At 40.9% G+C, this 23,667-nt stretch overlaps 1 protein-coding gene across 3 annotated transcripts in view; it reads right to left on the reverse strand.

Annotated features, from left to right (window-relative positions):
• Nucleotides 1-1,985: 1,985 nt before the first annotated feature.
• The window catches only part of ATL2 (atlastin GTPase 2), a 37,765-nt gene continuing 16,083 nt past the window's right edge, over nt 1,986-23,667 (reverse strand). For 2 of the 3 annotated variants that reach the window (XM_082049225.1, XM_082049227.1), the window contains 11 exons: nt 19,781-19,915; nt 18,231-18,335; nt 17,326-17,376; nt 15,172-15,228; nt 14,030-14,122; nt 13,612-13,750; nt 12,608-12,735; nt 10,392-10,448; nt 9,079-9,150; nt 6,063-6,494; nt 1,986-3,957 (listed from right to left, as the gene is read on the reverse strand). In XM_082049225.1, the coding sequence (XP_081905351.1) occupies nt 3,838-3,957; nt 6,063-6,494; nt 9,079-9,150; nt 10,392-10,448; nt 12,608-12,735; nt 13,612-13,750; nt 14,030-14,122; nt 15,172-15,228; nt 17,326-17,376; nt 18,231-18,335; nt 19,781-19,915 (1,389 nt within the window). In that variant the 3' untranslated portion in view covers nt 1,986-3,837. The other variant, XM_082049226.1, reaches the window with a different exon arrangement.

A 23,667-nucleotide genomic window follows, 5' to 3' on the forward strand; every position in this document is an offset into this window, starting at 1 on the left:
GTACTGCCATACTTGGCTAGCACAATTAAAAAAATATTGGACACTTAAGTATACCTAGGGTCATAAAATACAGGGCTTCCTGTTCTCCACCCTTTAATTGTTGCTGTGCTACCTGCTGTATGTTTTTAGTTTCATTAACTTGACTTTAAAGATCAGCCATCTACAGGAAAAATCTGTGGCCTGTCCCTAGCCTGCCCTAAGAAAACTGAGTTACAAGATAGCCAGAAGTTTCCTATTGTTTGTGCTTTTCTGGACCACAAGTCACATCACTCGTTGCCCTGCATGAGTATTTCCCCTCCCAAGGAACCCAGGGACTTGAGCAAGGTGTTTGTGAGGGTGAGCGTCTCTTTAACTTGATGCCAGCTGGAGAAATACATTCTAATCAGCATTTCCTGAAGTAACAGAAAGAGCAAGTATCTTTTGTCATCTTCACCCCTTTGTGATGCTGTAGCTTGTTACATCTTCCAAGTCATCTCTCCTAATTTGTCTCCCTGCAGCAGTATGCTATACTTTGCCAGCCAAAGGATCTTGCGTGTAGCTTTCCTGCCTAGCTCTGCTATGTCCTTTTTGAGGCAAGAGTTGGCCAGAGCTATAGTGCTGGTGTGTTATCATGGTTTACTTTATGCTTTTTCTGCTTTTTGCTTGCTTGGGGAAGACAGGGGAAGCAAGGCCCCAGTATACCCACCAGCTTTCTCAGAACTGGAGCAGCTCTCAGAGCCCCTTTCCTGAGTCAGTAGCAGAGTAGCCCTAGGTAGAGAAAGTGTCAAAGTGTCTGTCATCTCCTTTATGCCCCTTGTCTGTTCCACTAGTGAAGTTCCTCAGTGCATAGGCAAATGCTGAGAAATACTAACCTTATCTTACAAGCAATACATACAGTGTGTGCTTGCACCACCCATACAAGGCAGCGGTCAGTGCTTGCACAAATGGCACCACTTCTGTCCTATTCTTCTCTGGCTGATCAGGATGGTCTCTTAGTGAGAAGTACACACACACAAGCTGTTGATCCCTCCTGCAGCTGAGCAGGGAGGCTCTGTTTACCCAGTAGTGCTGGATCCACTCTACCTCAGTAGCCAGTTCAGCCTACCCTTGCACACACTGCTGCAGATGCCCTCAGACCCAAGTCTATCCTGTAGCTGGCCTTTGGAGTCTCCTGTGTTTTTACTTGCTCCCTTAGAGGGAGGCACACACGTACAAACAGGGCTCAGTTCAACCCCAAACACACCAGCCTGCACCTCCTGGCTCCTCCAGTTGTCTCGTGCACTAATTGCTGCACATCCCACCCAGACTTAGGACTGCTTTGATAGCTGGCTCCCAGGCCTGTTATCTTACTTGCTGGCTACAGCTGGCCATAATGCTCACACGCTGACACACCACCTCACTCTGCAGTTGCTGGCACTTGCTTTCCACTCCTCCAGCCTGCTGCCAGTGCAAACATGGAGCCCCTGTGACCCCAGGTCTCACACCAGTTGCTGGTGCTTAGACCTCCATGCACATGGAGGAGGATGAGAAGTGGAGTTAATGGAGAAAACAGGACAGACAACATCAGGCAAGAACACACACCAGCAACCTGTTGCCACATGACCAGCCCCTTTTGTCCTATTAATTCTGTTTCCCCACACATGCTCCTCCCAAAAATCACCCTGGCCCCACCTTTGATCGCACCCACAAAGTTGGGGTGTTTTATTCACATTAATTCTGCAACTTCTTGGCAGCATTCAGGAACCCTCCTCCCCCACACACCTCCTGCTTCAGTCCTCTACTAGAAGGGTAGAGTGTGGATAAAACCTTCCAGCTTCACTGTCCAGAATGGGGACAGAGTTTTCCTGTCCTCATCCCTGTTGGGCAAGCAGGGCACGGCCCAGCCTCCAATCTGACTCATAGATTCTTGGGGAGCACAAGAAGCAAAGGCAAGCACAGCCCTCCAGCCCGCTATGTGACATAGACCCCTATCATTTGACTAATAAAAGAGATTGATCACCAAAGCATTAGATTGTTTAAATAACTGTATTTAATCTGTACAGTTTGAGAGAAGATATCAATAAAATGCAACATTCCTTCCTCATCTTCAGCATCGTTCCCCTGGAGCTGAGCCGTCATCTCCAGAGGGCAGGTAACTACCACTCCCCTGCAGTTCTTTATGGTACAAAAGTCACAGTGTAATTGCTGTAGTCCTGGACAGATGATTTCCCTCGCTCATGAGAGGGGAGACTGATAAAGCTCAAATGTTGATGGAAATTGTTACCATTTAGGAATGAAAAAAAACAACCCAAAACCTCAGCTATTGCACACAGTCATTTCCAGCAGAAACTACAGCAGTTAATTATTTAGCTGCCTTTACACTCCCCACGTCTGAAAATGCCTTAATTGATACTGATTCAGTCAAGAGTGAAAATAGAACCTGTAACAAGATTTCAGAATGATACAGTTGTTGGAGGGCAGAAGCTGACAAGCAACTCCACAAGTCAAGCAGCATGCTTTAGAATACCAGAAAGTTCTCCTACACAGGGAGCGGACAGGAGCTAGACAGATGTCATCTTTCAGAGACAGGCATGAGAGGAACATCAGCTTCAACAGAAAGCTATGAAGTACAATAGACAATTTGTTCATATAATTGTCAGGATAAGTATTTGACATAGTTTATGTAGTAGAATACATATTTGAACATTTTTTAAAAATAAGCACTAATTTCGTTTCATATGTACACAACTGATTTTAATCATGTACTGAAAATAAATTACAGGAAATAACTTTAAAATGCAACAGAAGACAAGAGTTTCACAACAAACATTCCCACTGATTTTCCCAAAGGGGTGAGAGATTGCAGTGCTCAAGGCAGGTAAATATCACAAATATATCAAAAAACTTCAAATTGTTGATGCATTCACACATTTACATGAGCCACAAACATTCCTTTACAGGGACTGCACTTAGCTACCACAGAACCAGGTTTTGCCATAAACTACAAAACTTTGATACAAAATCGTATTTATATATTTATATTTCATATACATGCCCTATCTGTGATTTTTTTTAAAAAATAAAAACTAAACACACTGTACAGACAATCCTAACTCATTGCTTGGTAGCTGTAGGCAACATTTTTGGATGGAATTTCTCCCCCAGTAGAATTAATGGCAATATTACATACATGAAGGCTAAACTGCAGAAAAAGACAGCTCAGTTCTGATATGCACCTCCCTTGGGACCAGGTCTGCGAGTTCAAGGCAAGATACCACATGCTCTGACCCACTGCCCCCCGACAAGTCAGTTCTGCATCAGCGGCGTGAGGAACCAAACGTGCATTTGTTTAACACTGGTATAAAAGGCAATAAAGCAAGATACACATTGTAATGTAGTGGCTTTAACAGCTTCGCCAGCTCAATAGACAGAAACACTCATTAGAGGTGGCGAGGGCATGGTGCAGAGCTTGGTACGTTTGGTGAGGGTACACCTTACATGGGGCTGATCACTGTACTTCCCTGAAATAACCCCCTGCAGGGGACAGATTCCCACTGTAAGCCAGAGACTGCATCAACTCAAACACCGGGGGAAGATCCCACACACATGCAGGATTCACCGGGACTACAGGTAACACAGACTCCCTCCCTCCCACCCCCAGCAGTCTCCATGGCACCACTTTGTCTTAGAAGCAGAGCACTGACAAACTTACTCTTCCCAAGTGATGGCAGCAATCTGTGAAGCCAGTCACACTAAACTACTTCTACAGCTGATTGTAAACTTTGGTTTATTTTTATTTATTTTTCATTATTACTGAGTTCTCATGGTACAGCAAGCATGTCTAGGATGAGAGGGCAGAATTGAAGAGGAGATGAACTGTCAGTCTGTCTTTAGTCTGGCATGGTGAGACACCTGCTCGGTCAGGCCTGCTTTGATAGAGTTTTTTACAGACTGCCTCATATGATCCTCCATCAAATTATCACTCATGGGCTTCAACACCTGTGGAATGAGAAACGTGCAAAAGAAACAAAAAAATGAGGTAACCAAGGAAAATAAAATATAAAAACATACAAAAAGATGAGACTTGAAATAATGAAAAAAAAAAAAACTTAGAATGCTGAAGTCTGACACGAACTGGAATGAACTGAAAGAGAAATGAGTTTTGCTGCTACAGTAATGAGGTTAAATCAGTCACATGCTATGAACACAAGTGATATCCCTCCTATACAGCAGTACTTCACTGAATTCAAACCATTTTACAGTTCCTAGAAGATGGATGTGCAATTCCATACCCTATATGCAGCATCAGTCTGGTATGGTTACAGCATTATATGCAGACCGGCCCAGACAGTCCAGCTTATTGTCCTACATGTGTAAGTGTGAACACTTCAGATACAGACAGTAAGTTAAAAATACTGGCTAGTTTTTCTTCTTGTTATTGTTGGATGAGAGTCGCTGTCGCGGCACTGATGTAAGAGCATGGCGAATCGTTCGGCGTCTAAGGACTTCAAAGAGTTTGGAAAACACCTAAAACATGAATTCAGCTGTTAGGAAAAGTAGCTCTTAGAAGGCAGCAGAAAAAGTCAATCAAGTTCAGAAAAAGAAACTGATTGCCAGTAACTTCTCACCTTCCTGGGACTCCTCTGAAGCAAGGAGGGGAAAAAAAAAAGGCAAAGATTCAGAAAAGAACAATAACAAGAACATGGTTTATCGTGAGAGTGATTCGGACAGGACCTGCAGGTGCTTTGCATATTGTTGGTGATGTGCAACTGTAGCAACACCACCAGAAAGCTCTTCTGGAGACCACTTTCCTCTAGCCCCCAGCAGGCAATCTTCTGCTAGCATAAGCCAAATTGTCCTCCTTCCAGTCAAGGTCAGGAGTCAAATCAAGCCTCATGTGTTCCAGGTATCCTACAGCAGCAGCTGCACTCAGTTCTACACATAGAACTGGCATCTGCTTTTCTCACAGTGCTCTTTAGATCCATGTTCCAAAACAATAAGCTATGGTGGTACAAGAGAGCCTCAGTTTTAATTGCTAGTTAGGGTCGTAACTCAAAATTTAGTACCCTGATGCTCATTTTCCTCTTGTTACTAGAAATCCACTTTTTCAACTCCAGTGTAACTCATAACCTTACCTGGTTGCTCAGATAGGTCTAGCATACCACCAGCTATGACAAGCCTCAAACCAAGTAATTTTTCAGCTCTTGTTCTTTTACAGCCTCTGTACAGAAGGCTCCAGTTAGGTATGCGCTCATGCCTTGTAGATGACATTTTAATGTCATCTCGGGTAAGTTCAGTGAGCCCTTTGTTTCAAGTAACAAGAGCACCAGAGTGTTTCCTTTCTGCTGGTACTGGACACAGCTACTCTGACTGCTCCAAATCATACTTGTAAGAGCTGGTCAGGAATTCTTCACATCGGCTTTACTGGCACAACTGTATCAACTGGATTCAGGCAACAAAATCTCTGTACAGAAAGCTTTCTCCTCCATCTTTCATACTCTTACACTCACGTTGTCTTTTCTTTCAGGAATTAAGTCTGTCTGTGGTATTTCTCACAACAGTTGTACCAACTGAAGTTGTCACAGACAACACAAGCCTTCCCAAAGGAAGAAATCTGCTCTTGCAGCAGCTGATAGAAGTCACCAGGCAGTTCTTTCTGAAGTCTAAGTAGCCCTCCAGTGTCACACCATCAGGTGAGGTGAGAGAGGGCAACAATGTTTTTCACCTTTCCCATTTCTTGTACCACATGAGATATTTTATGCACCACATCCACAGTGCAAGTTTATCACTTCATATGTAGCTTTAAAAGCAGACTTCCTCACTCTGAAAACATAAGATTTTTAAATAGTCCCTTCACTCTTTACTGTCCAAGCACCTATTAAGGCCTTTAAGTAACACTTTTTTGATAATATCTTAAGTTTGTTTAACATTCTTTGTGCATGGCATCTCTTACTGGAGAGAACAGTCACACTTCTGAGCTGATTTTCCCTTTGGCAGCACTAGCATTCTCCATTAGGTCTAGACCAGCTTTTCACTAACAGCACCGAACAGAAACTGTTTGATATGTCTGCTTAAAAGATTTTGCATTAAAAACGGATACCCACCTGTTCCCATATAGCTTCAGCGATCTGATCAATGGCTGTTCCAACTTCTCTGAATTCCCCAGAGTACTTAACATATGCCCAAGTACAAAACGATATAAGAGCCATCCCCAGCACAAGATTACACAGGGTAGCTATGGAGTTCATACCAAGGAACCCAGTCAGTCCTGAGGTTATATACATGGCAAACATGACTGCAAATAGAGTGGCAGGGGTACGAGCAGCATAAAAGATGTTTTTGCCATCGTTGTGCTTCACAAAGTTTGCATAGATCTCATCGATTTCCACTTCAAGCTGTTCCTGGTAGCGCCGACAGAACTCCTCCCCTCCCATCTTCTTCACTGAGCGGAATTGCCTGACAGCTGACTCTCTGAAATCCTGATGCTTCCGCTCAAGGTCCGATGGGGCAATGTAAGGCTTATCTCCCCCACAAACCTGTTAGAGCAAGCAGAGATGAGGTCAGCACACCCTGAGTATTTCTGCTGTACAGAAAGCAAACCTGCTCCTTGCTGGCCCCCTCTTAAGCCAGCAGACTACCTCCTGCAGCTTTCTCAGCTCTGTAAGCTCTAGAGTCCTGTCTAGAAGTACTTTGCATCATGACACAGCAAGCATCTTATCTGTCTGATCACACACAGAGCTACAGCATATGACTGAAGTCATACATTTAACCATTCCCTTTGGGCAAGCCCAGAAGGACAGGACATCCACCACACATACATTCCTGTTATGAAAATGAACACCAAGAGGCAGAGAAAGCTTGGTTTGAGGAAGGTTAAGGAGAACTCCACAAGCCCTCCTCCTCAGCTTTTTACTCCTGGTCACCATCTCAGCAAGAGGGTCAGTACAGAACTTGGACAGAGTAGATTTTGCACACTCAGTAAGTGTGTTCCTGTTCATGGCTGCCACTAGCAGGCACCACAGAACTTACCAGGTGATATGAATTAACAAGAACTAGCTGCCGACATCTTTAGCCTGTTCTTCCCTAGATTGTCCTCCAGGCTTCATTCTGATCAAATTGTGAGGGCATGTTTCTGATGAAGGGATGAGACCATGGACTCAGATGGACACCTGTGATGTGGACACGCAACATCTTCCTCTCCTTGAATCAGCACGGGTATGAAAATGGTTAGACTCCGAGAACTTCTACTCTAAGACTGACTTCTGACCTCTTGAGGACTAGGATTAGGGATTACCTATACCATTAGAGACATATATATGGTAAATCAGCTCCAAGTCCTCCAGATCCTCATGATTAGACTCTAAAAATTGAAGATTCTTTCCATATGATGTCAAACAATAGCCTTCCCTCTGCTACCCGAAGGTATCCTTATTGCAGTGCTTGTCATCTCATGTCTTAAATGCAGCAACAACTTTAACTGTCTCTTGCTGTTATACCTTCAGCAGGACACATTGAAGGCCACTTTATCAGAGTACAGCATCCCCTTTCTGCCTCACACAATGTACAGCTTCACTGGCTAGCTTCTTCAAGGCAAACCTCACTGTTGAGATGCTGACATCCCCACTCTACCTGTTGCTCAAGTTTAACAAGCACCTGCTTATTCCTTACTGAAGTCTTCCACATCTGGCACAACTCCCTGGAAAATGGCTACTAGTCTCATCCTCCAAAATGGTCTTTCACATTGCCCTGACAGCATTAAACACTAGGAGATGCTGATGCATTGAGATGACCACACAAATAACTGCCACTGTTTCCTTATACTGTGTGCCTGCACCTGTTGGTCCTTACACTCATGGTTATTGGGGGACAGCATTTTGGTTAGGCACACTCAGCGAAGGAGGGCCTTTGTTCATGAGAACTCAGAAGCTACAGTAAGATCTTTACATAATCCAGTCTTAAACCCAAAGAGCTCCCACTTCTGTTCCTAAAAATAGATATTTCAGAGCTGTGTCACATTAAGAACATCGTCTGAGACATCTGGAAAAAAAATGTTTTCTGTGTGTATTTGTGTGTCTTTCTACAGTGATATAAAAATATACAGTACTGGGGAACATTACTATGGAAACAAAGTCTGTTTAAGAGAACATCTGTTCCTGTTTATTCCTTGCTCCAAGTAATAAACCTTACAATTGCAGTATCTCAACAGCCATTATAGATTCAAGGTAGGAAGGCAGACTTGGCATTTATTATAAACAACCCATTTACTATTTGAAGAGATTTTCCAAAATGGAAACAAACAAAGGAGTTCCTCTACACCAGCAGAGCATTCTCAAAACAGCCTGCTAAAAACTGGAACTGCCTGGTCTGCCGCTAGCATAGGTCTTGCTCTAATTTCAGAATGGAAAGCTACTTCAGCAATTAAGACCAGAATTAGCCTAGTTAATGAGAAGCTATGTAGCACATTATCACACCTACTGGTCTTTTCCTGTTGTATTCTTTCACAATAAGCATAGTCCTGTTAAGCTTTATGAGATACATAACTGTTGTCAGAATTTCCTATGATAAAACCTGCATAACACTACATTGAATATGAAGTCCATCCAGCCATTCATCTTGAAGTGGCATAAGTCACTATCTTCAAGAGAAGCAGCAAGTATGAAATTACATATATAGCTTTTTCAGACAGGATAATTCTTGTATTTCAATGGGTTTTTAAGAACTTTAGAACAATTTTAATCTTTGTATTTTACAGCTAACTAATGACCACAATTCAGAAACATGAGACTATAATACTAGAATTTTACCCTTGCATGACACTGGCCCACCAAATGTCTCCTCACCTGTTTGCTCACTTCATGTCACAATATTTTAAGATGCCAGTTGAGAGCAGCAGGGGGAACTAACAGCTGGTATTTCCCATACCTCCCCAGCAAATTCTGTCTCAAAGAATCCTAGTTTTGCTGCATCAGACATCTAAATTCTAGGCACAGTGCAGAAAACACACAAATACTGTCCCTAAGCTGCTGTTCCCCATTAACATGCTCACAACCAACACAGAGTACAACAAGAAAACTGTCTGGAATTGCACATAGACAGTTAGAAAAAGCTGTGTCATCATACCTGCTCCATGCCTTTACTGTACAAGTCTTTTGCTCCTGCCACAGCAGCAAGATTGTTTGCCTCGGCTGTTGCCTAGAAAACATTGAGCACCATGTGTCATCACAGCATTGCCAGCTAGTTACGTACATGTAGTTACACTGCCCAACATGTCCCCACAGCCTCCAAAGCTTCCGATTGCCAGGAAAATGCCCCACAAAACAAGTAAAGGTTAACAACATACATTAAAACAGACTACTGACTAGGAGAATGTTTTCTTGAGCTCTCTAGTACAGCTGCAGACAAACTCCCATATGCTTGTACAGGTTTTTCATCATGAGCAATCTCTTACAAATGCTCTGTAGTTAATAAGCAAATAAGGATCACTAAACTATTAAATGTTGAACCTGAAACATCACTATACCTGTGATAGATTTAAAAAAAAAATGAAATCAAGCTGGTATTCTGCATTATATATGTGCATTTTTAGTGTCAGAATTTGTAATAAGGACTATTTTCGACCTGTGTCATGTCAGGGATAGTTATGTTAGTTACTGCTGCAAGATGACATCTTCTGTATCTCCCAGACAAATTTACGGCATGCTAAGTAGAGGAAATGACATCCACCTTTGTTTCATTGTGAAGAGTTTTCTGAACTCCCCTAAAGGTCTAAAGATTTGGTTCCTTGAAAGACAAGAAAAACACCCATGCCTTCATGAAGTAACACAGGAAGCTTAAAAAAAGCATTTAAAACTGACCCTAGAGCTCACAGTTTGGTGAAAGCTCTTCATCTCAAACAATTCAAGGGTTCACCACACAGCTTTACACAATTGGTTTGTGTTCAGATTGCTTTAAAGCTGATTACATCCTCTTTGGATCAACCCAGAAAAGAAAGCTCAATGCAGTTATCCATTCTAACAAGCCCACATAGAGCAGCACAACAGTGCTAGGTAGTGGTGATATTACTATCAGCCTTCTCCATTTTATCTGCTACATCTGACACTAAAAACCCTCTGAATACAGTCTGAAAGATACTGACAAAATAGCAGGTTACAGAAAACACATGCTTAGAAATTGAAGCAGCCAAAAAAAAAAAAAAAAAAAAAAGCCCAACCAACCAGATATACCCCTGCTTCATTTGGTAGATGGAACTGAGGGAAAACACAAACGTGTACCAAGGCTACACAGTTCAGGCAGCTTTCAGAGTACAGAGCTCCCTCAACAACTACAGCTCTGTGCATGGGAGCTTCAGACCCACAGCATTCATGACCTTCAACTGCAAAGAACTTATGAAATACACATCATCTATCAGATTATTTGAAAGAAAACTAAAATACCTGCAGCATAGATTTTGGATGAGGTAGCTCCTCTCCTTGATAGATTTTAATATAAGCCTAAACAGAAGAAAAAAAAGAAAAAAAGAGTTTTTACTAAACATTTATGATTGAGGAGAAGGAGAGAACAGGGATGATATACAGAGCTCACAGAATATTTCTATTTCTTTGTAATAACACTAAATATTTAATCAAACAAATTTCTTCATACAAGTCTCACATTCTCACTGTTATCTCTAGTGCTTTAATCCCTTTACTTTCCCAGGGTAGCAGAGCACACTGAGGAGACATGGTCACTATCTCAAGAAGTGATAGGCTTGACAGCAAGCTTCTGCTCCCTCAAATACTTAAGAAAGTCTTTGCTAGGCAGAGAATTTCCACCCAAAACAAATGAGTGAGGACAGCCATCTCACACAGCCTTTCTGGCAAGAGGTCTGTTGAAACACACTCCAGTGCTGGGAGAATCAGTACTTACATTCCCCCTTGCTCCCTCAAAGTGTGGGAGGAAAAGAAAAATAACAGATCAGAGCACTAATGCAGACAGAGCTGAGCTGACAAAATACTTCTGAAAGTCAAACAGGCAGCCTACCCCTCTGGTCCCCACCCCACCAATCCTCAAGTGTCTTTTCTTTCACTAGGGGTTCAGAAGGCTGGAAGAGAACACGTCCTTCACATCTTCTTCTCCAGCCCACAAGAGGGCCCATGGCACAGCTCTTTGGGACGGATTAGTGGAGGGGTGCAGTGGGCACTAGTAGCCACTTCAGCACTTCAGACAAGCTGTACAAGTTAGACCAACAAGGCCACTCTCAGCCCTTTCCAGGCCAGAAAGCTATTCCTCTTCACGCTACTACTGCTCTCCCCACCCAGCTTGTCTACAAGCCTCTGCCCTGAGGATTTTTCTCTCTAAAGGATGAGAGAACAAGGTTATCCAGGTCCTTATACACCCACTGCTCTAGGTTGTAGGACAACCTACAAAAATGTATAGAGTTATACAGGACTCTGTTCCCTCGACACCCTCCTTGCTTCTGTAGCTATTTCCTCCAAGCAAAAGCCCTCCAGTTTCCAACTCAGGCTTCACGATCTCAGCATTAGATGCACCATCCCCAGAGAGCAGTCCTCTTTAGTTACATAAGCACTGTGCTCCTGCAGCACCCTGTGCTACTGCTCCCAGGCTAGGTACAAGGAGTCAGTAACACAGCTTGCCAACAGAGGAGGTTTTACACTCAGTTTTCAGGGTGCAGTCCTTTCTGAACTGCTCTTGAACGCACACTCCCTACACTCTATAGGGTCAGGCGTTACTAGAGGAGAAATTGGAATAAAAAGCAACATGCAACTATGTAATACAGAGACTAAACATACGAGCTCCAAAGTGTTCATTTTACGCTCGTCAGAGCAGCCATGACTTCTGTATCCCATATCACGTCTTTCCTTTATAAAAAATTTCTTCATTTCACAAGTGTTAAGAGTTCTGGTCTCTGATTCCTCCCTCACATAGCTTCTTTCTTAACATCAGTCCAACTCTGTTCTATCTTTAACATGCATACTCAAAACTAGTAGTGCAAAATTGATCGCTTCTGGAATGTCTGCCGCTTTCTCCTACCAAGCCAACTGTCTAAGTCATTCCAATACAAAAAAAGGTTACACACCAGACCAATTCCTGGTGATGTAGGGATTATGTTATCACATTTCTGCTGGTGTCACCATGATACCAAAACAGCTCAAGAGTCTAACAGCTGCAAGTATCATACACAAATATTTCAGAGCATACAGTGGCACTGCACATTCAAGTGTTTCAAAAGCATCTTCCTTGCATGATAAAAATCCAGAGGGGGATATCTGAAATTTTCACTGCTTACCCGCAAGTTTAAGAGCTGGTTTTCTATCTGTACAATCTACATGCAACTTTTTTTTTTTTAAAAAAAGGCCACATATCCAGACAAACTAGGACTTAAAAGTAGGAAAAAAAAATCTCTAATACAGTATTTCAGCCTATTTACAAAGAAAAAAATACCAACACAACTTTGTCAATAGTAACTTGCTAAGAGCTACACTGTTAGGAAGTTTTGAGCCAGTTCTGGAAAGTCAGTGTAATGAAATGAAAATAAAAGTCAGTTGATCAGTGAGTGTCAACCTAGATATCTTCTCTGGGAACAACATGCCCTAAAATTAGAATACTCTTTTAAGCCATTAACAGAAATAATTAGTATGAGTTTGCTTACCTTGAAGTATTCTACAAGATCTCTACAAGTCACCTTGGATCCACTAATCTCTTTTTCTACCAAGTTTTCAGGGGCAAGCAGTAATGGTACCAAATTCCGCAGTTCTTTTTTAAAATCCTCATCTATATCTAATAAAAATCAACCAATTAAAAAAAAAAAGTGGTTAGCTCTTTTTTGTTTGTTTTTGTTTGTTTGTTTGCTTGGTTGGTTTTTGTTTTGTTTTTTTTGGGGGGTAACCTGTGACCCTTCAAAATCCATAGCATCAAAATTCTTGACTACATTTCTAAGATACTTGAAGACTTAAATACATAGTATAGATGTAGTAAATTCTACCCACTCCTTAGTCTTAAATTCAGACTGAGAGAACAGGGTTCCATAGTCCTTGTAATATTTAAGGTACATTTACCCAATCATACCAGCAATCCCACAGGTCTGTGTTCTAGGCACAGATTCGGTTGGCATCGCACTATCACAAACCCACTTTTTTAGCCTTTGCCATTCTGATCACTCCCTCTGATGCATGACAAGCAGCAACTGGAGGAATCCTGACTGCCTCTCATTCTGCAGTAGCAGAAGTCTGCAGCTTCTATTTTAAAGTCATTCCAGTTCTGATCTTTGTTTAGCAATTCTTAGAGAAAAGCCTTTCAATTTTAAGAAAGGAAAGTCTTCAGAGTTTTGTGAATTCTTCCTTCTGGAATCCTTATTTATCTTCAGAATAATTAATTAAAGACCTTTCAGGTATGTCTCAAGTTATCAGATTACAATCAAAAGCTAGACACATAACTATATATGCATTCTGTCTGCCTGCTTAACTCTTCTACCTTTAAACTACTGAAAAGAATACACAATGCACAGTTCCACGGATTCCACAGTTTTACCTTTTAGCCCTACATTCTTCCAATCAAGGATTTTAATAGCCAACCATTTCAGTGTTTAACTTCCGTTACGAAAGAAAACTAACTCAGTGATTTGAATCAAGAAACACACAATGGAAAGCTTCCTACCATTTAACCTCCCATCAAAATTTGGATTTGTTGCAACTTTAAGACCAGGGTGGGGCAACAGGAAACAGCCAAGATTACTGAAACAGGAGTGAATATGCTTCCGTACATTCTGTAGCTCTTCATGTTGATTTTGCTTTACCTGAAGAAAAAATAAGGGCAGTAAGAACTGCTATTAGTCTTGCACTACTGCAATCAAGATTAAATATCAGCTTAAAAGTAGTAAGAGCACAAAAATGCATTTAAGCTTTCATCCTGAACCTAAAAATATCAAGTTCTAAACCCCAGAACTCCACACGACTGGGAACATCACTAACGTATCTTATTAGCACAAAGAGCCTGCTTATTTTGCATCTTTATATTAATGGCAAGTTGTCAATTGAGCTAAAAGACCACACTAGGACTATTGGAGATAACTTACCTGCAATCTTTTCTCTAGGAACTTTTTTCCTCCTTCCAAGCCATAAGCATGTTCGTAAGGATAACTCCAATCTCTAATTAAGAACATTAGTGTCTGTAACAGGAAGAACAGAAGTGAATGGTTTGCATCATTACAAGGTCAAAAAACACTATCACACATGATTATTTTAAGTAAAAGAAATGTCTAAGCTTGGCTGCTCTAAATGAAGTAGCCTTGTAGTTTTGTGGTGCAAGTGTTTGCTTGTTAAAGAAAAAAAAGGCAAAAAACCGACAAAAAAACCCAAACAACCAAACCCACACAAACAACACAAATACAACTCACTCCTTATCTGAAAGGAAGTACCCAAGAGTCTCAAAAAGATAGCTTCCCTGTTCCATGGGTTTGCCTTTTGCTATCCCACAGGGATTACACTGTCCTTTCTCCCATCAGCTGAAGACAGAAAACAAACCTTGACATTACTCTTATATCAGACGAGGTGCTTTACAAAGAATGCATCATGCCTGCACCAATTGCAAGAACATCAGGGACTCACACAGGTTGAATATTCTAGACACACAGGAGTCTTAAAACTCACCACTAACAGCAGTCAACTAGTACTCTATAGGTTAAGGAGGATCCTTCAAGATTGAAAAGATCTCATTCTTTGTCTCCACTACACGGAAGAAGCTTCAAACCCTTCTCTGGCCCAGCAAACAGTCAGGAAAAGCTGGTAATTTTGAGACTTAATGATAAAGCCAGTCATGCTTCAAGTAAATGAAACACAACATCCCCCTCCTCAGTGCTATTTCTTAGAGGCCACATGACCTTTACTCAGAACCATGAATCACCAAAGACCAGCCATATCTCAAAGAGTAATGCATAAGAAGGCAGTGCAAAACTTCCCCTTAATGTCTGCACATCACTTGACACTTCCATTCATTTTATACCTTGTCACTCAGGCAAAAAGTTGCACTTGCCCAAAATGCAATCCTCTTCAGCATTTTTCCATTGTGTTTTTGTCAAGAAATGTGGTGACAGGAAAGGAAAATCAGTCTTGTAAAGAACAGGCTAGCTTCAGCCCAACTAATTTCTCTTGATAGATTATCTTGAGCTCATTTTCTACACATTCAATTGTTTAAGATCCATTTAACACAAACAGTTACCTGAAAGGGCTTTTGGTAGATTTCTTCCATAGCTAGTCTTCCATATTCTGTAAACAACTGATAGAAAGAAGATTAAGGGTGTCACACATAAAACATGGTTTTCTACTGTAGAAAATAAAGCATTTGTTCTTAAATCCTATTATGGTATGAGAATGACCAATACACCTCAAGAACGAGTACACCGATCCTCAGTAAAATTCAGGAAGGAGACACGATTTCCACTGGTTTCACAGTGCCATAACTGTTCACATGTAACAGCTCCAAGTGGGTGGCCTGTGGGGTCTTCTCAGAGGAAAGATGGCTGTGTCTCTCAGCAAACCAGTTTCTAACACTTGTTTCCTAGGCTAAGGAGGTAAGCCTTTTTAACATTTGTCCCTTACTTCCAACAAAAGAATTATTCCTGGAAATCTCAAGGAAGTTGGTTAGAGCAAATGTATCAGGCATTTAAATACAAGCCAACTTCAGCAGCTTCCTACTTCAGCCCCTGACCTTAACTGATAATTGTTCTTTCCATCCTGTATAAAGGCAAGTGTCAGCTGTCTTCTCGTTGCTTTCACTACCTTTAATACCAGCAGAAGCATTCTTCACTGGACTGAGTGCACCAGACAGCCCACAAGAACATGAATTATGGACTGTGCTGGCTGCAGAAATCAGTGCTGTCAGGTGTTGACCCATGCTAGCCCCCTTACAGATCTTGGAGGTCAAGGAGGAAGCACATCAGTATCCTCTAATACCAGGCAACTGTTCTTTTGCATCAAAATTAACTCTTGGAACATCTCAGCTAAATTTTATGGCTAAAAGGACAGCTCCCTCTATGTTGATCACAAGAGCATCTGAGAACTTACAAGACTAATGTAACACAAATGAACTTCCACGCCCTTGTCACCCTAAGCAAAAGAAGCTCTGAAGTGGCCATGCAAGCACAAGTGGCCATGCAACCTTTGATCCTAACTCCCTATCCCATTCACTTGCCTCCTACACAGAAAAGGCAGCCAGAGAGGCTACTAGTATCCAGAATAACAGATATCCCTGTTATAACACAAATTCAGAATTTCCTTTTCCCTCAGCCCTTCCCTTCCTTGCCCCAACTTTAAATGCATGGGTGGCCCCTCCCAATGCTTATACTTATCACCTTTCTCTTCCCTTAAATCTCACCTTCCAGCGTAACAGAAAGGGATTGCTCTATTCAGACTGCACTGAGGCTGTCAAAGGACTGAAGTCATGAAGGAACTCTGGCTTTCAAAAATGAGCCCAGGTTTTTTCTGTTTGTGGTGCTTAATTGGATTTTGGGGGGTGGAGCTGCTGTTGGCCCAGTGATACAACGCTGTTAACTGAGAACAGCATCACAAGACTATGTTTAGTTAGTGCTCTTCTACTTCCAGTATTGGCAGCCAGTCTTTTGCAGCACTCACCAAGACAGAAGGCCTTTCAATCAGAAGACATGTAAAACAGTTTTAAGCTGTGACAAGGTCACGGCCTGAGCACAGGCAAGCATTTGTTAATACACAAGCTAGCCTTCCAAGCTATAGGTTTTAAGTTAAGGAGCTAAGGTTCTTGCACCGTTCACATGAAGCCAGAACCCACTGGCTTTTGACCACAATGCTCCATTAGAGGATGAAAAGAGAGGACAACCCTTTCCTGCTTTTGTTTCTAAGAAATAAAACTCTGCAGAAGTTTCTCAGTTGAAAAACTGGAAAAGGCTTCTATGTGGAAGATACTTTTTCTGCTCTAACTCAAGCTCCCACATTTCCTTAGAAGCTGGTTACAAAAGATCAGCCATTTTCCTATTTTAGGGAAAAAGGAGAAACACTGGAATACTCTCAGAAAGTACTTCCATAAACCATTTTCCTGCCTCATCCTTTTTTGAATTTCAGAACTTACCATATAGAGAATAGACTTTAGAAAGATAAGATTTAGCCAGATTAGAAGCCTGTATTGCTTTACCCCTCCGTTGGCACAGCAGAAGCATCACAAAGTTGATGCAAATAATGTTGTCATTACAGGTAGTACTAGTTTTAGCATCAGGTCAGCTTCAGTGTTTCATATGAAGTAGCAGGCAGCTCCCGAATCACAGTTACATTAATACTGCTCTCAAGAACAATATCAAGACTATCAGTTCAGAAGCAGCTTAATATAAATTCAGCATATTCCTACCTGCAAATGTTGAAGGTCATCTTCCTGAATATTCTGGGACAAGTTGTATACCTGCAAGGTACAGTAAAAGAATTACAGTGTAACGTGAAACCATTATCTCCATGTAATCTCTTAGATAACTTGAGTATTTTTATATTTTATATTTCTCCAACATAAATGACTGGGTAGTTAGTTTGCCAGATTTTTTTGCCTTTAAAACTCTTCTCAGAGAAATCTGTTTTTATCCAGGGAGCTTGTGACTGTTTCAATAGCACAAATACTGGACAGCAGTATACTCAAAAGATACATCAATAAGGCACACCTCATCCTAACGACAGGGGAAAAAAACCCCGAAAAAACAGCAACAAAAAACCCACCATACACACCAAAAACAAGCCCACAAGGCAAAAGTAGTGTTCTACATACTCCTGTTACTTTCATGTTGCAGCATGTCTGAAGAAGGTAATTTGTCATCCCTCAAAAACCTGCTCACTTTTGGCACATTTAAGGCACAAGCTTAAAAGTAGTTTTGAGTATAGTGCAAGAGAATTGTCAGAATTTCAACAGTATCAGCAACTGTAAGTTTAGCTGATCAGTGTAATTTCACCCCAAGCTGCATCTAAAGTCTTAAAGATTGTGTAACACATCTGTATAGAAGAGGTTGCTACTTTGACTCTTTTTTTTTTTTAGATTTCCCAGTTTAGTCAGCAATTTAACTCAGCTTGGTCTTTGATAATCTTGATTCCACAGAGAAACTTATGTAGTATACTATACTGAAAATAAGGCCTTAAGTACAAAAGATTGCATCATAGTTGGAGGAAGATACGCAGGTCAACTTTCAAAGCATGGCTAGAGAAAGATTCTTTGCATGTTCAGGCTAGAGTATTCCTATAGCTGCCATTATTTGTCAACACAGGTATTCTCACCTGGACAGAACTCGTCATGGTGCTCAGAGCAAAAACCGTCGCACAGTCTTTGATAGTGGATTGGCTATCAAAGGCACCTTGGGTATCCATGAGTAGTACAGCAACCTGGAGAGTTTTATAGAGTAGCAATAGTTAACCAAATTGTTACACTTTCAAAGTCCAGGCCATTGGGATAAATTGTTTCAAGCTGAGGAAGTCTCTGTCCCTGTACCTACTTAAACCTCAACCAGCTCCCTGTGCACATGCCTATACACACCTACAGCTTAGTAAGCAACAACTACAGAGCCACATCATGAGGCTTAAAACCTTGTACTTGCTACACTAGTTACTTTCTCCCACAGAAATAGCCTCCCCAGACCAAAGCAGGTACAGTGCAGAGTAACAGACAATTTTCACTCCTTGAAGAACTTTGATCTCAGCTGATAATCCAGCATTGTTCATTAGAACTAAGAGTAAGATGGTTACTAAAAATAAATAAATAAATAAATAATAATTAAAAAAAAATCTATCTTAAATTGATCATTTTCAGAATAAAGCAAGATAACTGATCCTGACTGTCTGCTAGAATAATAAGGAATGAACTCATCTTAATGACAGAAGTTCATCTGTCCAATTCCTGTCTTTGGTATCAACTACAATTCCCTTCTCTTTCAGTTAGAGATGACTGATAAGCAAGAAAAAGTGAGTGATTTTTTTTCCCCAGAGCACCAACAGATCCTTGCAATTCAACTGTTTTTCAGCCAGAGAAATATGAAATGTTAGCTATGAAATTTGATAAAACTTCCTGCACACTCCTAAGCCACTATCTGTTTAAGATAAGTGTCCCATATTAATTGGCCATCAGATGTTTCCTTTGCAAATACAAAGGGTATGAAAGTTAATTATTTAAGTCATGGTTCAGGAGAACATTAATAGTTCAAGATACACCACTAGTACTACGGAATAAACACTTATTAACAACATCAACACTTTTCAGCATGAAGATATAACTCTAAAGTTTGGTTGCAGGTGAACTGACTTACAGCTGAAAAAAGTGCACCAGTTTTGATTAGTTAGTGCCTTTTATCCCACTGTTAGGACTGTTAGTCCTTTTTTTTATGGACTAGCAGTTAACCATATGGAAAGACCAGCTTTTAGACACTGAAGTTGTTCCCGGTACTTACAGCTGTGTGTTACATTTCACTAGAACACAGCTACAACCTAGAACACATTCTTACCTCTCAAAAAACAGTTTGTTACAGTTTGTTATCTATATATGTTACTTATAGACATTACAATTTTACAGCATCCACAGTATAACCCAACCATCAGCCTGGACAGATTAGACTTTGCCAAAACAAAGTACTCTCAAAATGGGACTATTGCCAGAGACTGAATCTTACAGCCAAGCAGGAGAACTCGTACTTCCACTGCTAAAAGGTTTCAAAAAATATTACGTGGATACTGAATGCAAAGGAAAGCTATTGATGTTTGAACTGCCTCCATGAAACCCATGGTATTAGAACAGAGGCAAAAATCCTTACAGGTACCTATTTAAGTCAAGCACTTACCTTTGTCCCATTCGGTTTATCAATTACAAACACTTCACTCCAAATCTGAATGCCAGTGGTTTCCCGCTCACATCCACCTCTCCATGTAAACCCAGTCAGTGGCTCAGTGTTTCCACCTATCCAGCAAGGAGAAGTCTAAAAAACAAGAAGAGAAGCTTATTTAAAAATAAGCTAGAGACTTTTATATTTTTAACATACTATGTTTTAGCAGACTTCCACATTATTTTCTCCTTTTCCTCAGAACCAATTGATAACACTACACAAAATATTAAAACACAACACTGCTCTGCTGTGTTTCAAGGATCATCCACAAAGTGTTGTGGAAGTCTACTGTATTTCAGCATTTGCACAACTCCTCAGCCCCTGAAGAATATATGTGTACAGTTGCACCCACTCAGAGCTAATGAGTTTTGTCCATCAATTCCCCTTCACACTCATGCTCTTCTCTCACAGCTGAGAAATACAACTCAAGCAAAGTTGTAAGTAGCATGTATTTTAACTATGGGAACAGCTAAACCTCTACAAGGAACAAAAAACTGATCTTGACTTAATTATACATGTCAATCAACCCATTCATATTAAAATTTCATTGGCAGATCACCCACTTCAGAAAAGGTTATCAGAGAGTCAAGGACAGTTTGCAGCTAACATTTCTGGATGACAGTACTGTAACGAGGTCTTCGGTCCTCAGTGACAGCCAACACACAGAGCAGGAGCTCATGAAGAAGAATCCAGCCATAATATGAGCACATTTGACCTGGAAATGTACTTTATATACTGGGCAAGTAATGTGCATGAACAGGTGCCCTGAAGAAGTTTCACTGTCATAGGTTTATGTACACTGAAATCCTATAAGAGAAGTGATAGACAATAGTTTAACTGATGATGGGGCTTCAAGAAAAATCTTTCACAGATTAGAACACACCATGCTGGCAGAACAGAAAGAGATATTTAATGAATTTGCCTCTTACTGCCCAGAGAAGATCAGCAGCCAGGAAAGTGCTCTTTGAGAAGGTCAAAGGGGAGACTTCTCAATTCACTAGACTATGGTCTCTACCTTGCAGACTCAGCACTAGCTGTTTTCAGAAAAGAGCTCAAGACACATCTCTTCACATCTCAAAAAACAGCAAGAGCACCCAGGGGCTGTACAGAATAGAAATACTTACTGCAAATAAGTAGAACTGTTTATTTCTAAAGGTGAATAGGGGAAAAAAAAAAAAACACAACAAACAACAACAACAAAAAAAAAAAACCTACAAAACCTGCACACATTCCTCATGCCTAGCAGCATGCAGAGAAAACCATACTAAGAGAGAAAGATAAAACAAGCAGCTCTGCACAAGCGTTCTCCCGAATGATAAGTGCATGCCATTCAGCTCTGCTATTTGGATCAGACCTGGCAAAAGTACATGAGATGAGCAGATAAAAATTCAGAAAGTAAACTCGGGTATCCAGATGAAGAGAACCACAGCTCTTTACAGGTAGGTTGGTAGGGTTTTTTTTGTTTGGGGGTGAGGTTTTTTTGGTTGTTTTAGGTTTGTTTGTTTGTTTTGCATGCACATACACCCCTATCAGAGAGATTAGGCAAAACCTGAACAGCTTTACCCTGGAGTGTTTTATCCTAGAAGATGCTATACATCCACTGACCACTCTAAAAACCAAAGCTCCAGGCCTGCTTTGGGCTTTAGTACACTCCAGGATACAGTTTTGAAATGCTGAACCAAATTTCACAGGTGTATGTCAATGCACTGTAGCTTTTCATTTTTTTCAAAATAATCTGTTACCCTATTCAACAATGTTTCATTCATACAAGAATCCTTTTCCTCAGTTTGGTTCAGCAATTATCCTTGTTTGTAGGAATTCAGACTAAAAGCATACAAATGTTTTGACAAATCCCTCAATGAACACTAGACAGGACCACATTTGATTTTATATGTGATTCATGTCACAGGAAACCGTGGTGACTTAACAGGTACAAGTAGATAATGCACTTAAGCCTGTCTCTGACTGACCTTTGCATTGGTCTGAAGCGCTCCTAGTTTGTTACCTCCATCTTTCCATAGTAAAAACTCAGTACTTTAACACTTCTCACCCATCAAGTTGGCTTGAAAGATACTTAAGAGATGGGAGGAGGGAAAAAAAGACTTTGTAGTCCAACTTCTAGCTTGATTTAATGTAAGAACAATTTTGTATCAGTCACCTAAAAGATAACCTCTCTAAATACATTCCATACTAAGGAAAGGACCAATGCAGCTTTATTTGCATAGTGCCATTAGTACACCGCGCACCCCACAGATTAATACAGGCTAAGAAGGTCACTCCCCTGTAAAAAATAAAAAAAATAAAAAAAATAAAAATCTAAGTTTACTGGTAGTATTGCACCCAACTACTAATAAGGCTTAAACTGCAACAAAGGTCACAGGATCCCTCCAGCAGCTTGCAGCTTGCTGAGTACACAACCAGTGCTGTTTTGCAGCAGATTACTCTGTTCCTTTTCAAATGAGACACTGTAATACTAAGTATCAGTGCATGAAATGAGATGGCCCCTCCCTGAAGTTAGTGACCAGTCTCAGCCACGCCAAAATCCTACCTGTGACCTAACTGGCACAGTGAGATTTTTAGAACAGCAACTTTACACGACCTCCAGCTCTTGGTTTAAGAAAATGTGATTCCAAAGTATCTTGGCAAGTTTTTCATCATGTGTCAATATCCACAGGGGAGGATATCCAAAAATTGCTTGATTAGTGTACAAACTGAATGCAGACACTTTAGTATTTTGTGCAGGATCCAATAATTATTTCACAGAAAATACAGACTCGTAATTAAGCCTGACTGAAGATGGAGTGATCAGACTACACAGTACTATGAAACTACACCAAGGCCTCCCCTCCTGTACTGAAATTTGCATAAGCACAGAGGATACCACTTGACTTGATACAATCCAGAAGTGCTCAAAAGGGGTGGTGGTGCACTTTTCTTCTCTCATCCCCAACTCCCATCAATCAGTTTGCAGCAGCTCTTGATGCTTGCCAAACTCTTTCCCTAAGCCAGTTTATGTCACTGAGCTGGCAGGAAAGCAACTGCGCACAGTGTAGTGTCTTCTGATGCATCGTTGAGTTTGATCAGCTCAGATCATTACAGCTTCAGAAGGCAAATGTCAGGCATGCAGCAGTACATGGAGAACAAGACCTCTCCACTTTTTGTAAGAGATAGTTGGTTACAATAGCTGGTCAAGTTTGCCTTCATCTTCAGTTTAACTTAAATAGTATTTTGAAGGACACCTACAGAAAACTGAAAGTAGTGATTGCACAATAAAGGGAACAGAAAGGCATGATAATAAACAAGGCTGAAGCAGCATTTAAATCCATTTTACTTTATGAACTTTTGTTTTATTTCACATTCTGAAAGTTAAAGAGTATTTGTTTATAGCCCACCCTTTCCATTTCTGGAAGGAACTACCAGCTGCCATCTAGCTCAGATGGCTACACTTCTTGGGAGTTCAGGTTTTTTTGTCTGCATTTTTTTAGTTTTGGCTTGTTTGTTTAATATAAACAGGACACTACAGAAGGTTTATACACACACACAAAAGGCCACCCATGGAACAGTTATGTCAATTAAACATTTATTCCTTCCTAGGTTAGAGTCTTAAGAAGCTGGGAGCACCAGCTTGCTACTCTGTATTCCTCCTACCACATCCTCAGTGTCTTTCTTACAGAGCTCTCAGCAAATCAGCAAGAGGAATTCAACAGCAGGCACTACTGGAAGTGAAAGAAAGGCTCCCTTCACCTGCCAACTACCAGCAGCCTCTTTGCAATATTCCCTATTTCCTGTAATTGCAGGCTTCACTTTTATTCCTCAAGCCAGCTAGCACAGAGAGAAAATAGATG

This window comes from Streptopelia decaocto (assembly GCF_964273445.1).
Source record: "Streptopelia decaocto genome assembly, chromosome: 3".
In the NCBI taxonomy this organism is placed as follows: domain Eukaryota; kingdom Metazoa; phylum Chordata; class Aves; order Columbiformes; family Columbidae; genus Streptopelia; species Streptopelia decaocto.